Source organism: Apis mellifera, linkage group LG16 (assembly GCF_003254395.2).
Source record: "Apis mellifera strain DH4 linkage group LG16, Amel_HAv3.1, whole genome shotgun sequence".
NCBI lineage: Eukaryota > Metazoa > Arthropoda > Insecta > Hymenoptera > Apidae > Apis > Apis mellifera.
Window position 1 is genome coordinate 4,711,948 of NC_037653.1, and position 15,517 is coordinate 4,727,464.

Sequence of the window (15,517 nt, forward strand, 5' to 3'; positions counted from 1 at the left end):
AAAAGTCAAACTAATCAGTGATCCATTCTTTGTAAACTTCAATAATCAGATACAGAAATTGATTCTTCTTTAATTATCATATCTTTCCATTTTAAAATTGATCAAATATACGAACAACATCTTAATCGATCTTTTTCAAAGAAAAATTTTTAAATATCGAATATAAGTAAGGATTAAGAAAAATTTTTTAATTTACAATCCACTCGAAATTCTATTTCGTTCGATTTTCGTCACGATTAAGCAAGTTATTAGTCAGAAGTTATCAGACGCCAACGTTCCATTCGCAAATATTTGATCAATAAAGAAGAGAGAACTGTGAAGTCGAAGCTTTTAATTAGAAAACATCCTCAAATATTTTCTCAACACAATGATTCTCCCATTGAATCTCCTTCGTTTCAAAAATTCACCATCGCGATCTTATGATTTCATTCCAACGTAATTTCATTCTCCATACACTTTTTATCCCAAATGAAATAGCGAAAATAAGCTTCGAGCGTGATATAACGATCCGGAAGATCGGAGATGTTGGTGGAACAGCATCCCTTGGCAATTCGCCATTCGAACGATGAATTGGAGGTATTAAGGGACATCGAGTGAGCTTGTTACGTTGTTGGAATTAGTCGTGCAACTGTGCTTAACGAAATTGTTAATTGCTCATTAAGATCAGAATTTTGATAGTGTGCTGGTCGAACTTTAGATATTTTTGATAAGGAGTTTTTTCAATCCATTATGAATCCACTTTTTAAATGTCATTTTTCTTTATAAATTCATTGTTAAAATAAAGCTGAGATAGATTGTTATGCAATATTTCTTCATAAAATTACAGCAATTCAAAAATAGACAATTTTTGGTCTAAAATTTTTCTTCTGATTATTTCTATGAACAAGTTATACAAGTGTAATCCTAGACTATAACTAAATATGATGCTATATGTTATTCCATTGTAATCCTATTTATAATTAAATTATGGCCTAATATACTTTGTATCGTATTAGGAAAATTTTAACAATCCTATTAAATTTGCAAAAGTTATTCAGAATGCATGATCCTATTAGTTTCGAAAGGATTAAAGAATAACAGTAGCTAACTTCCACTTAACTGATTTATTTCCATCACCTATAAATTCCAATTTTTCAGAATTTTTGTCGAGATTTGCACACGTCTTCACAAATTCAATTTATTTTCTAGATAATCAACATGTTCGAATTCCAATACACAAATTCTGTTGTGTTACATTTGATGATATAATGTACATTAACCTCCAAATTTTTATTCGATCATAAATTATCTTCCTAACATGATCGAAGAATAAAAAAAAATATCGAGAAAATTATATACAAGGAAATTGGATCTAATTGTGAAGAAAAATAATGAACACGATTCGATAATCTCAGACTTACCGAACTTGAAGGCGAGATTTGACTAATTTCTTCTTTTTACGTGCACTAACGATCGAACGCAAAGAGAAATAGAGGGTGGCGCTGTGAGCAATTAGTTGGTTCGCTCCATTATCGGTGATTAATCGTCAGCATTAGGCAGCGTTTTCAGGAAACGACGATCAGACCTTCGCGACTGCATCGAGCCGCGGATACGCGCCAACATCGATTAATCGCTGTAATCCGAAATGATCGTGGCAATTTGACGAGGAAAGGAAAGTAATTTATTCCTTCTCTTAAAAATTGGAGGATCGTTGAATTGGTTTAAATTTTCTGCCTTCCTTCGATTCGAGGAAAATCGAGTTTCTTTTCGCTTCTCTCATTTTCGACGATTCGGATTTTAATTGCCGATTTTAACGAGCTGAGGATCATGGCACACCATTAATAGAAAGGCAATATTTCTAATTGAAAAATTATACGAAGGAATGTATACATACGTCAAGCTTGTTTAGAGAAGAAAGGAATACACATGAAATTTTTTATAATAGGAGAAAAAGAAAAAAATGACAGAAAATAATTCATCTTCTTTTATACGGCAAATCAATTCTTTAAACGATAACTCATTAGTTTTAACTGAAACGAAATTTAATTCGTTACTTTACAATTTTAAGAATATTATTTTATAATTTTAATTTATCTTCCGTTTAATGTATTTTTTTATTACTCACCCTATTTATATATTCTTGTGACTGTATAAAATTTTTTTCCCATAAAGAATATCAATTAAGAAAAGAATATTATTTAAATAGATAAACAGAATTTTTTAAACAACAAGTTACTTATTTTGACTAAAATAAAAAATTATTTATAATTATAAAAATATTAATTATTAGGATTTTTTCTTAATATATTTTTTATTACTTACCTTATTTATATTCTCATAATTGCATATAAATTCTTTCTCCATAAAGAATGCCAATTAGAAAAAATCACATTTGAATAAACATTCAAACAGAATATTAGTATGTAATCGTTGACGAAGGAATATAGTGAAATATACGAGAAAAAGAATCAATAATCAGCTCCCAATTCGTTCATGTAGATCTGTGTCGTTCCGGAATATCGATATGCCAATCTATTGTATAAAATATACATATATCTCTTTTTTTTCTCATGCTATGATCGTAAATATACATGATATTTACTTTCGTTTCAAGATCGTGAAAAACCTGCGTTCAAAAAGTTATAAGATTCTGTCTAACTTTTTAATAGTGAAAATATCTTTCTTGTTGATCGGTTACCGATGATCGGTAAAAAGATTTCATAACTAAACATAGGGAAATTAAGATTTTTGGAGAAATATTGTACTATGCTAGATGGATGGATGTATATATTTATTGTAAAATTTAAATATTGGAAATTTATAGAAATGGAAAGATTGTATGGCTATTGGAATATTATTTGGCTTTGTGTGAATATTGAATAGATGGATATTTTAATATTACAAAATATTGAAAATTCTTGTGAAAATTCATCTCAGCATTAAAATTATAATACAGTTCAATCCTAAAATATTAAAAGTTATTTAAAAAAAATTGATTCAAAATCACAATTACAATATTCTAAAATATCTAATTTTTTTTACAAAAATTAATTATAAATTTCCATGGAAACCGTGCCCATAATTCTCATGGAAAATCATCCCAGGAAACGTTCCACTCGACTGACCAATTCCATCGACACCCTCTTTCCGCTAATCTCCTAGGTACAGCCTTCCACGAAATAGTTCCATTGTTTCGACTAGGAAACGTCATCCATTGGCGCGCCTTCGACTTCTGTTCCGTAATCGGCTTCGATGTTTATTACGTTCTCGTTCACTGCATCCTCGTAAATAATTCTTCGAAGACTATGGACCCTCGAACGTGGGACGTTTTGTGTGGAAACGCACGAGAGCTGAAAGAAAACTGGGCACGATAAGGTTATCGTATTGAAAGAACGAGTATGTGTCGAAGAAAAATATTGAGAAAAAATGCTTCGTAAATATATGTCGAATCTTGAAAAGAGTCCTTGAGATTTTGTGCCTTTAGAAGTTAGAGATATTAACTTGAGAAAAATTTTGTTAATTCAATTATATTTTGCACTGTTTTTGATCATTCTTTAATGAAGATTTAGCAATTTTTGTTTGTAAATTAATGAAATGCATTTTTAAATCAGTATCATTTTGAGGTTAGATTCTATCGAAAGAAGAATGTTAATACATTAAATCGAGGATGATAAAGTGTTTCATACATATCTCTATCTTCTTCAATGATATTTTAAAATTTGTAATCGAGATTTTAGAATTCATTTATTGCGAAAATTTTCAAGCAATATAAGGATGATCGTCGCAATTTGGAAATATCTTCGCATACATTGGGAATGGTATGGTGATAATAGGATTAGCAATATAAGACAATTGCTTTAATGATACAACGCATTTCTGCGAATGTGTCTATTAACGAGGCGAATTTCCAGCGACGCATTTGTACGGGAAACTTCTCTCAGTATAACACAGTTTTGTGCGCGCAGTACAGTGCTCGACGATAATCCGCCAAAAAGAGATTTTAGAAAAGGCGTATATATACGTACAAAGGGTGAACTAACAGCTTTGCTTACCTTAATTGCCTCTGCTATTTTTGGAGACACGAAAAAACTTTATTTATAAAAGTTGAACAACAAGTTGATAAACAAGGGACGATATCTGTGAAAATAACATGTTAAATGAAAGCTTTCGAAAATTTCAGAACTTACCTTTTTTTTTTTATTGATCATATTAATTGCTCTCAATAAAATTATGGATTATGAATTAATGCATATAGAAGTTCAGTTATGGAGGTCAAACTTATTAAAATAACTTGATGATTTAGTTTCAGTTTATCTGCATTATGGTTTAAACCATAGAATTTATCTTTTGAACTGTGTCTTCATAATAACGAAAGCCAAGAACTGTAAAGTGTTTTACAGCTAATATTATGTTAATGATTTAATTCTGCTTTCCTCTTTTTGAAGATGTGTACAACATTGCTTCCTACAAAGAGAATGAATACACAATTATGACTATATTAGGTAGCTATATATTGTTTATATTTCTCAATCAAATAACAATTGAATCCATTTAAAGACTTAATCAACCATTCTGATTACTGTTCGTCCCACAAATAAGCCAATAATAATCAAAACATTGCTCCCAGTTATACAGAAATTTGTATTCTAATCTTTCTTCTAGAAATTTGTATTCTCTAAATTATCAATCATATATTATTTGTACCTAATTCTTTTCTCTGTTGCATTTATTATGGTAGAAAGAAAATTGAAATAAATAGAAAAAAAATAATGAAATAAGTCTGAATGTACGAGGATGATTTCTGAGGATGAATTATAGATAGAAGTGCAAGCAGATCGTTCTTGAGGCGGAATCGTAGAGAAGACACGTCCCATTATACGTGCCTCTCTTTCCTTTATCGGTGGCCCATCTAAAATGGAAAACTTTCCGCTATTTTTCCTCTGCGGCCCACCACCCGCATCTAAAGTACTTCCGCGACAAAGGTCGTGAATAAAATCAGTTCGGCTTGTCGCCATTTTGTTTGCTAACGTGTGTGTATCGTCGAATTCTGACACAATTGCCAGGGATATCGATGAATCCTTTTCGTTCTTCCACACTTTGAATTATTTATTGATCTTTGTCGGATACACCTGTAAATTGAATTAAAAATAAATTGTTTGATCTCTGATACAATTTTTCTTTTCTTTATGAAATTTCTACTTAATTCTTAAGAAAAATTTTAAAATTTTGAAATTTCACGTGTCTCAAAAAAAAAAAAAAAATTACAAAAGTTCAGAAAGGCAGCTCAATATTATTCTATTCTTGTTCTAACCGTAACCGACCACAAACTAATGAAAAATCGATAAAATTCTCAAACAATGGCATATCCAACACAATTCCGTCATCTAGACCCATATCGAACTTTATTTATTCCTGACAGATATCGATCTATCGTTCGAGAGTGCATTATCGAATAATGACAGACCAACTATGAAAAAAAATAGCGCGTGAGTTTATCCGAAAAACGTAATATCAGAAATATTTGCGCGACATAAAAATTCAATCTCGATGATAAAGCGGCCTTTCTGTTTCTATGTCGCGACGAATATGGAGTAGGGAGAATTATAGATCGACGATGTATGGAAATTTATCTTGACAGTTTGAGATGTGTTTGATGACCGAATTCTAAAAATCAAATGATTTATCGAAGGACACGTCCTCAGAATATCGAGAGACAGTTTGAATTTTTAATCGAGCGTCGTTGGAGATAAATTGATGACGATATCGTTTATTTATAAGTCTCATTTATATATTTTATAATTGTTCTTTTTGCATAAAATTATTAATATCCATACCATAATTGCATACTCCATAAATTTGTCAAGCATTACTCATTAATGACTTCCCTTTTAGTTGTCTTTTATAACATGCAAGGATTACGTTGGATCTATTCTGTCCCCAAATTTTATCCATAGGGAGATAAATAATATATCAGTAATCATAAGAATACATTAGTGTTCGGTTACATGTTCACATTAATTCCTGAAACTGAAAAAAAAATCTTTAAGAAAGAAATTCACTTAACCTAAAATCTTAAATACCTAAAATATTCACATAACCTAAAATCTGAAAAAGAGACAAACATAAAAGAAAAAAAAAAGATTATAGATATTCTAAGTATAACCAAATTCAAGATCTTCAACAAAAGAAAGTACAACTACTTACGAAAGAAAGAGATCTTATATACTCGAAATTGTATATATACCTAACCAAATTCAAGATCTTCAAAAAAGAGATGCACAACTTCTTGACAAAGAAAAAGATCTCGATACTCGAAACGATACATACGTATACGTCCACCTACGAATATCAAAGCTCACGAACAAGGGATATTTCTGTCGAGACATATCACCACGAAGCAGAAATAAAGGAGAAATCGGTGTCTCCGTTTCCTGTGCGACGTGCGCGCATTCCGCCTCGGCGGAATGCATTTTTGTTGCTTTCATTTTTAAGGTATGGAGGGATGTTGTACATTGTCGCACAAGGGCCACGGAATCGACGTATCAGGAGTGTAAATCGCTGACTGGTTCTTGAAAGTGGGACGGATACGAAAATAATTTTCCTCGCCGTTTCGTAGGCAACTCTCTCTCTCTCTCTCTCATCGTAAATCATACGAGATTCCTTGAGAATACTTGAATACACTTTCCTGGAAAGAAAGAAAGAGATTCTTAGTATTTTTGCTTCGAGTTGAGGAAGATATTTTTCGTGATCGAGCGTAAAGTTGATTTTCACGTTTCTTTTGAACCTCTTCTTTTCAATCTTTGATGTTAACATTATTAATTATTCGATATAACCTTGCTTTATCTTAATAATATAAAGAATAAGAATAAGAAATGTGTATTGTGAATCAGTAAAAGTCTATTTAGGAGTACAAATGTTATATATCTGATATATTCAAAATATCACATTATTCAAATATATCTTATATCAATCCTTTGTATTGTAACTATTTTCTTAGCTTTCTTAACTTTTCTGAAAAACATTTAATATTATATATTTCACTGTATACTTTATATCTTGTATTTGCATTATTATTCAGTTGCCTAGGAGAAAATATTATGGATAAAATTCAAAATTACCTTCTTCAAATTTCCATTATTATTAACGGAACGTTCCATAATTTACATTTTCCTAGGGTATAAAATATATATCCTAAATTAATGTGTAGGGTTAAAGAGTGACTAATTAACGCGATAATACGAGATATTATCCGCTTCCATGAATTACGAAGGCAAATATAGGTTGGCCGTGGCAGCACCGTTCGCCGCAAAGTCATCAAAGATTTACCACGAATCTGGCATCGGCCAGATTAAACCTCCACCGCTGTTACTTCTTAGCTCCACCGCTGTTTGGCCGCAGCTACACACCGGCGTGAATAACTTTGACCCCCCAAAATGGCTCGTTTGTTGCCGTTCGTCGCTCCCTAAACTATGCATATTCCTCGAATAAACGTAAATACGTCGAAACATGCCTAAATAAATATAAATATATATATTTTATATTTACCTTTTGAAATGCATAGAGTTGCAAATTTTTAAACACGTTGCATCCATTATTAATCCTTATAAAAGATACAGTATATGGAAAATAAGTAATTGAGTTGTAATTTAATTATTATACAATATCAGTAATGGTTTTGTTACTGATGATCAATTTATTTATATTATAATTATCCAGTAATCAATTATCAATTGTAACTAAAGAATTAGTATTAATCTTTAGTTGAAAAATCATGTTCAATGATATTATAAATAAAAATCACGATAATAGGAGCTGTAATAAATAAAAAAAAAAATTAATAATATCATCTAATATTTTTACTTTTACATCCAACAGATTTCACGTTAAAAGAATCGTAGCAATTCTATAATTCTTTTTCCTATCATAAAGTATACTTACAAATAAAAAAGAAGGAAAGAAATCGTAAAACTTGCTGTCTATGTTCACATACTTCACGTAAAATCGAACGAAAAAATAAATTCCGGCCAAGACCTTCGATCCGTTACGATTCACGGATCTCCGCCAGTCCTTGAGCACCGCTACAGTTAGCACAGCCTCCCTCTGTAAGAAGAAAAGGCGCGGTGGAAAATGAAGGCGTAGAAAGGCGTTCGAAGGAAGGGGCCACGCGATTCACGAAGGAAGGGAACACATCGTAGCCTTCTCAGTCGGTGAAGCTCCGCGAGCCACGGCACACCTGGCCATCGACGCGTGAACGTGTGTTACCTTTTGCCAGTGGCCGGCCAAACGGTGAAAAATCGAGAAGAAATCGCGTTTTCGAGGCCCAGTTTCTTTGATTTCCACATTCGTGTAATTTATTCGTTCTCGTTACTTTGGAAAAGTGCATTATCTTGAGGAAAGGAATATTTTTTTTTTTCTAGCCTCTTTTATTCTCTTTCTGCATTCAGCTTCAGTGGCAAAAATATTGGTATCTTTATATAGGTATATGATATATGTAGATAACGTATGAATAACGTATAAATAAAAAGTGAAAATATAAACGAGATATGGAGAATATTAATTCTCTAATAATCTCTAAATTTACCTTTTATATATCTTGAAAGTTTGTTGTATTGATATCACTCAAATTAAGTTAGCGGAAAAATCATAAAATCGAAATCTCTTCGAAAATTTTGACATTAGGATAAAAGTTTGTAATTCTGATGTTGTTAATTCTGATCTTAACATCGTGAAATCGAATCTTGTAATGAACACGTAGGCAGTAGTGTTTGACTGTAATCAAAGGTCTCATCGTCAAGGTTAACTAACCACTCGTTTCAGTGCAACGTGATGGAACGTTTGGACAGTGGTTGCCGCTTCCGGTTTAGAAAGATTTGTAGAAACTTCGTTTAGGGATTTTAATTTGCTGCGTGGGCGATGGAGGGTGGTACTTGGAAATGATCCTTGGCGTGGGTGAAATTGTGAAACGATATAACTCTTGAGCTTTAAATTTTGCATATTTACATGTGCATGCAGTAATCTTCAAAAGTTGTGTGATTCAAAGATCGTAAGTTGTTTGTTTGGAAAAATTTATCTAGGAATCCTCTAGGGATTTTGATTTTTCACTGATAAAAATGATGGAGAATGATTCTTCTTGTGATTGGAGCTGCAATGAAAATTTTGAATGTATAAATAATTTTAAATTTGATTCGAGGATTGGAAAATTTTTTTTATAGTGATAATTTTTTAAAAAATCTGTAAAAATGAATTTCGAATTTCATAGTGATTTCCAGAAATCCTAGATATTTTTCAGATCGCAATCTTTAAATTTGAATATATATAAAGTTATATTCAAAAGTTCTTTATATTTTAATTTCATTTTTGCATTTAAAAAAAAATTATGAATAAAAGATTTTCAAAACGTCATTGCACAGGTGTCGAGTTACAGCTTAATGACTATTGACCGACTTTCGGATTATAGTATTTCCAGCATTTGTATCTAACACACCCAGATCTAGAATATATCTATTTTGTTTAATGTCTAACAGTAAACCGATCAGTTTGCAATCGCTTGGGGATATTACCTAATCGCCAGGGTACAGCTGGATGACAGCCGTCTGGCTGAATACAGTATCCACTTCCAGCGATTGTATGCCAGTCCTTTAGAAGTCAACCGGAATGTACAGCACTGTTCAAAAATTTCGATCGTACGTTATTATTTTTTGTCTTTAATATTTAAAATCTTTGTATAAAGTTTTATTATTATAATCGAAAATTATTGTACAAGTGTCCAAAAATATGAGGATTTTTTCATAAAAGGAAATTATTACAGGAAATTTAAAAATAGTTAAATAAATATTCAAAATTTTTGATCTTTTAAATAATGAAAATTTTCCTTTGAAAAATGAATACTTTGAATCTTTTAAAATTTATATATTGTACAAGATCAATCAATAATCCCAACTTTTGAATCGAAATATCTATTCAATGTTTCGTTTTTTAATTTCTTTTCTAAGTTGAATCTATTTTTGATAAATTCTTCAAAGGTAAATCTAACCTCAATCTGTAGTTGACAAGTCAGAAGATTCTACTTTGTGATACAGCAATGCTCGGCTTTCAGACTTTGATATCGCTTTGTGTCCTCAGAGTATTAACGTATGTTGCCGTTTGTTCAAGTTAGCAATGGTGAAATTTAGGTTTGTCTTCGTGCTTGATGCCAGGTTTCTACTGAGAACAGAAGATATTGTTTCGAAATTGACTTTACTCTTGGATCAGAGTTGAGAGATCAGTGTCTCTCAACCTTCTTTTGAGTTATACTCTTTTTTAATATCTCAAAGTTATTGTGGCTTTTATTAACATATTAATCTATCAAGTTTTCAAAAAATGTAACTTATTGTATTCAATTATAAATAATCAAATTATTTATATATAAAAAATTTTGATATTTAACTTTGACTTCAATTTCTAAAGTTATATATCCAATTATCCATTGTCAAAGTATACTTTATATTGTTTTTGTCTACATGCAATCAGTCAAATTACTCAAATAGTTTTTACTTCTATATGCTAAAAATTCTTAGTATCATTTAACTTTTAATTTCATACTTAATTTCAACTTCTAAGCATTCATATCCATCTATCAATTGTCATTGTTTCTACTTATGCTTCACATTACAATATTATCGTTTAGGTGAAATCATCTATTGAATTTCTTCGAGCGATAGCGAAGTGAGATCATTGTTTGTCAAAAGGAAACTTTGTTGTCAATGGCTTCCTGTTAATCTATTCACTGGTTTGTATGTTGCACGATCATCGGTATGTGTTAATGTACATCGATAATTGGCCTTAACAAACGTTTTATCACTCGTTAAATTATTCAACCGTTCATTCCTCGTTTGTTTTAATTGCTATTAAATTGCTTTCGAATTTTACAGCAAGGCCATCCACAAAGTATCGTTACAGTTATCGATATGAAATATTGATTTATCGCTGTTGACGATAGAATCGGTACAGTGTTTTCTATGTTTACGACATTTGTTCACGCGTGGCTAGTCATAGATTTTTCAAAATCTTTTGATAAGATTAACGCGATAATAAAAATTAACTTGTAAAGATTACCATAATTTAGAAATATTTCCACACAGAAAAAATCTAAAAATAAACAGATTCAAAAATAAAATAATAGAAATAATTCCAAAGGATTATCAATTGATTGGATTTTCAAAAATTATTGATAAAAGATAACGTAAATTTCAAACCTCAATTTTTAGAATTATTGAAAATATTTTCGATACGTTTCAAGTATCAAAATTAAGTTGAATCTTCCAATTTTTAGAAATTTTTCATTTTTCAGAAATTCCCAATATCAAAGCTAATAAAAAATTCTTAAAAATTTCACACTGATTTAACATCAAAGGCTATCGATAAAATTCTCAGAAGCATTTCCAATAGCAAATTCAAACCTAAAATCATAAAATTCGTTAAAAAAGATTCTCAAGATCAGAAATTTCCAATCGAATGATTCTATATGAACTTTATATTTAACACTAGAATTATCAAACCAATTGAATTGAATCAAATTGATTTTGTTTTTTTTGCAATTATTGAAATTGTGCAAATATTTTTGATAAAATTAATATTAGCTTTTAACAAGACAGATATATAATTACATATGTTAATATATTTAAAGGACATTTTTGGACAGTCAATTCTAATATAAACATAAAAGTTGATTATATATATACTTACAACTTAATAAATAAGTCTCTTTACTTATTTCTTTTTTTAATCTCTGAAATAGATCCTTCAAAGATTGTCCACAAATATATTGACATTTAAAATATTTTATTTTAATCCTAGTTATCTATAACATATACCTAGATATATTACTATATCTAGTTGCATATTATAGATTCGTAATTCTAGTGTTAAAATTTGAAACTTACAAGATATATCTTTACAAAATCCAGCACGCAAAAATCGAAAGCGATCCTCGTGCTGACACGATGATCTCAAGGATCGATGGGGGATGGACGGTCTGGTATAACTTATTGAAAACGGTTGATCGCACCTGACGCCTTTGCCCAGCTTTCATCTCGACCACTTACTCTGGAAACGTAGCTCGTGGAAACACGGTGCCTCGTGTTTCACGAGAGACATATTGCCGGATCATCAATCCTGACCACGTTGGAAATTTTATATCGTGCCACTGGGATGCTGTATTTTGTTTGATGTATTCCAACCAGTTTCTTATTTACTTTTCTCTCTCTATGGAATATTTTCCTGAATTCTTTTTTAACTCTCGAGCCACCTAGATTGATAAAGGAAATTTCAAAAATTATTTCTCAGAAAATTTAAATGTATGTATATAAAATAAATTTTTATTTTCTTGGATCTTTTGGACATGTCAATCTTCGTTGACGTAGAAAAATTTCAAAAATTATTTTTGAATTTTATATTCAATCATAGCCAGAGTAGATTCTGTTTCGTTGAATTTTCTTAACCCTTTTTGATGTCAATTTTTCAACACGAGAAAAATAATGATTCAGATATTTTACCATTAGATCTCGTGGACGCGACGAGCTTGCAAAACGCGGATGATTTTCCACGTGAGAGAATAGCCTAGTGAAGTATCTGTCACGCAAAGACAATCAAAATTTACGGTTATTGGAGTAGAGATATGGGGCGGAGGAAGTGGTTTACTATCCAAGATCTGAGCGCATACTTAAAAATAGCGCGCGGAAGTAATAAAAGGAAACATTATTAGAATCACTCGTTAGTGAGGAGCATTAAATTTCAGGTATAAATTCTCCCATAAAATCTTTGAACAATAAACTCTTTTAAGAATCGTAAACACCTTGCTAGTCTCTGCGGATTTAATTCTTTTCTTGTTTCCAATTTTTTTCTCCCTTTTTTCTTTCTTTAAATAAAATTGAATTATTCCCAATCAAACTTCATACGAAAACAACGAACTTAAGAGCTTCGAATATTCCTACCAATATCAATTCCAATTCAACTTGAGCCTCGTTATCCAAATTATCCGGTGTGCACTTGTAAATTTGTAGTCGCAATCTCGACTCCGATTTCAATCATGATCCATAATCAAACGTAGGCGGCAAGGAGGGGGGGGAGGGGCATGGCTGGCGACTTCCTCTCTCGAAGAAAGCCCGAATCTATCGAGCGTGTCCTCGGCCTGAAAGCCCTTAATCTTGGCCAACCAGGTAAACGGAAACTAGCGTGGCCTATTACTCACAGATGTATTATTAACCACTTGCCTGGCTGCAACGTTGCTATGTGCATTTGCATAATATAGCAGAGAGACAGTGGAGAACGAGCGAGCCACGGTTCAACAGCCTCGTACGAACCGATATCTAATCTACCTGCGGTTAGCGAAAAACACGTTCCAAGATATGAGATTTTCTTGAACAGATGTCGACAAAGAGAATGACAATGGAAATAGTTTGCGGACAATTGATGATTGAATTCTTGATGTAATTGAAAGTGGTTAAATTTTAGAGAAAATTAATTATAATAAATTGAATTGTATTTGATGATGAGGGAATGAAAAGAAATACCTTTAAATACCTGAAAAAGAAAAAAAAAATTATTCAATAACTTTGATTATTTTCAATGATCTTTACATCAATATTACTTACAATGTTTAAATTTTAGAAAAATTTTGAACTCTCATCATAATGATCTTACTTTCCTTTTTTTTTTGGATCTTAATTATCTTATTTCAAATCATTCTTTCTCTCAAAATATTCATTTAATGTTCCAATCGATTCCCACGACACTCGTCATATCTTGATCATCGATCACACGTATCATTTCTATTAAAATGATTGCACGTTCGTCATCGTGCATAGCTGGCGCGCGTGTTCGCGCGCGGAACACATGGGACAGGAGTTATTCGAGAGGCGCAGCTGACTCGACTACAAATATCGTCGCCGGTGTTGCAGAAACTCGATATGAACGGTGCTGTTCGCCCTTGTGCCAATAAACCGTATTGCAGCTCGTATCTCGGCGGCCGAGCTATTAGCCTGTCGAATCCTAATGCCGATTCCAATTATTGCGATCTACCAATAGACCCAAGCGCGACTCACATTTGGATCTTTAACGTTTTCAAATATCTGGCATCTCAAGCTGGTAGCTCTACGAGTTCCAATGGTTCTGACTTCTTCATTCTGTAAATTGAAATCGTTGAGACAAAGTAAATATTTGGTTTGTCAGATGTAAAACTCTTGGAAGGATCTTTTAAAGTGGAGAGAAGATAGAGAATGGAAGAATTGTGAATTCACAGTACAATTCTTTTTTATTTGTAATATTTGGAAGTTATAATTCTATCTCTTGTTTCTTTTTAATACTTACTATAATTTTTATTTATTAAAAAATTTAATATATTTTCAATATTATAACAAATTATATTTTATTGTTCAAATTTCATGTTTTTTTTTTTATCATCCTTCCTTTTATCTTCTTTCCAATATATTTTTAATCAAATCTGGGCCTCGAAACCACGAATATCTTGTATAAAACCGAACATTTCAATTGGCTTTTTAAAAGAAAAAAAAAAATTTCATCTCACCTTCAGATTCGAATTAATCCCATTAAATGAATTCAACTCGAAGGCATCGATTTTCGCTTGCTTGAAGATGAAACGTTGGCCTTCCTCTAACCGTGCAGAAACGATCCGCTTAAGTGAACAGAAATGCGGTGTTATCGTGCTTCGCGAGATTTCTGACGCATCCACCAACTAAAATCCACGGTTTGGATTACATCTTACAAGGGAGAGAGAGAGAGAGAGAGAGAGAGGCGGAACCGGTCTGCTATTTTCAGAGGAAATTGTGGTTACGTGAATGCCGTTTGGATTACGGAGGAGCGTCCAACCGATGCCTGATTTTGGGAATCAGCACGAGCCAGACTCAGAGGATCGTTTGAGCGAGCCTCAGGCATGAAGGAACGCGAGATGAAACTCTTTGGTTGCCGATGGTCCTTTTGGAATTTCGCGACTAATCTCGCAGGTTCGTAAATGCGGATATTATTGAATAAACTAAGAGGCAAGATTCTATAGTTGCCTAGTAATAAGTTTGAACACGAATCGAGATGTGAATAGATTTAAATGAAATTTAGTATAAAAGATTCATTTTATGGTATTGGATAATATCTCAAACTTGTGAAATTTAATATTGAAATTTTAACATTGTGTATTTTGTTGAATCCAGAAAAGAAAGATGAATGAAAGAAAAAGAAAGCTAAAAATTAAAATAAAAATATTAATAAGTTTCATAATGTATTAAAAAAAATTATTGATAGAGAAATTACTTACATTATAAATCATAATTTTACTATTGTATATGATTTAAATATTATTAGATAAATATACAAAACATAATAGATTCAAAGAGAGATTGTATTATGAAATAATAAATTTATTTAATAGAAATTTATTTAATCCTGGTATGCTTAATCTTGATATGCTTCATCTTCTATTAGATTTATTTTACTGAGCAGAGATGGCTGAAAGTATAATAAATGATGAGTTTCTCAACAACGATTTATC

The 15,517-nt window shown here is 31.5% G+C and overlaps 1 protein-coding gene and 1 long non-coding RNA gene across 9 annotated transcripts in view; one reads left to right on the forward strand and one right to left on the reverse strand.

The window, feature by feature from the left end:
- Nucleotides 1–15,517, forward strand: part of LOC410649 (tyrosine-protein kinase Btk29A) — a 155,072-nt gene that overhangs the window by 57,878 nt on the left and 81,677 nt on the right. The window contains exon 1 of one of the 4 annotated variants that reach the window (XM_026445796.1): nucleotides 14,691–14,978. The exons of the other annotated variants lie outside the window; for them this stretch is intronic. Within the exon in view, the coding sequence (XP_026301581.1) occupies nucleotides 14,909–14,978 (70 nt within the window). The 5' untranslated portion in view covers nucleotides 14,691–14,908. Of the gene's footprint in view, nucleotides 1–14,690; nucleotides 14,979–15,517 lie in introns of those variants that run through there. 4 annotated transcript variants of the gene reach the window in all.
- LOC102655619 lies at nucleotides 2,308–14,629 on the reverse strand. 5 transcript variants are annotated; one of them, XR_003306300.1, is made up of 11 exons: nucleotides 11,901–14,372; nucleotides 11,214–11,417; nucleotides 10,013–11,106; nucleotides 9,540–9,643; nucleotides 8,980–9,121; nucleotides 7,918–8,079; nucleotides 7,525–7,791; nucleotides 7,098–7,446; nucleotides 5,814–6,990; nucleotides 4,167–5,108; nucleotides 2,308–4,116 (listed from the first exon to the last, which is right to left on the reverse strand). It is a non-coding gene; the product is annotated as an uncharacterized LOC102655619 (long non-coding RNA). The 5 variants fall into 5 exon arrangements; XR_003306301.1 differs by having other exon boundaries at nucleotides 2,308–3,329; nucleotides 4,032–5,108; XR_001705842.2 differs by having other exon boundaries at nucleotides 2,308–3,340; nucleotides 4,032–5,108.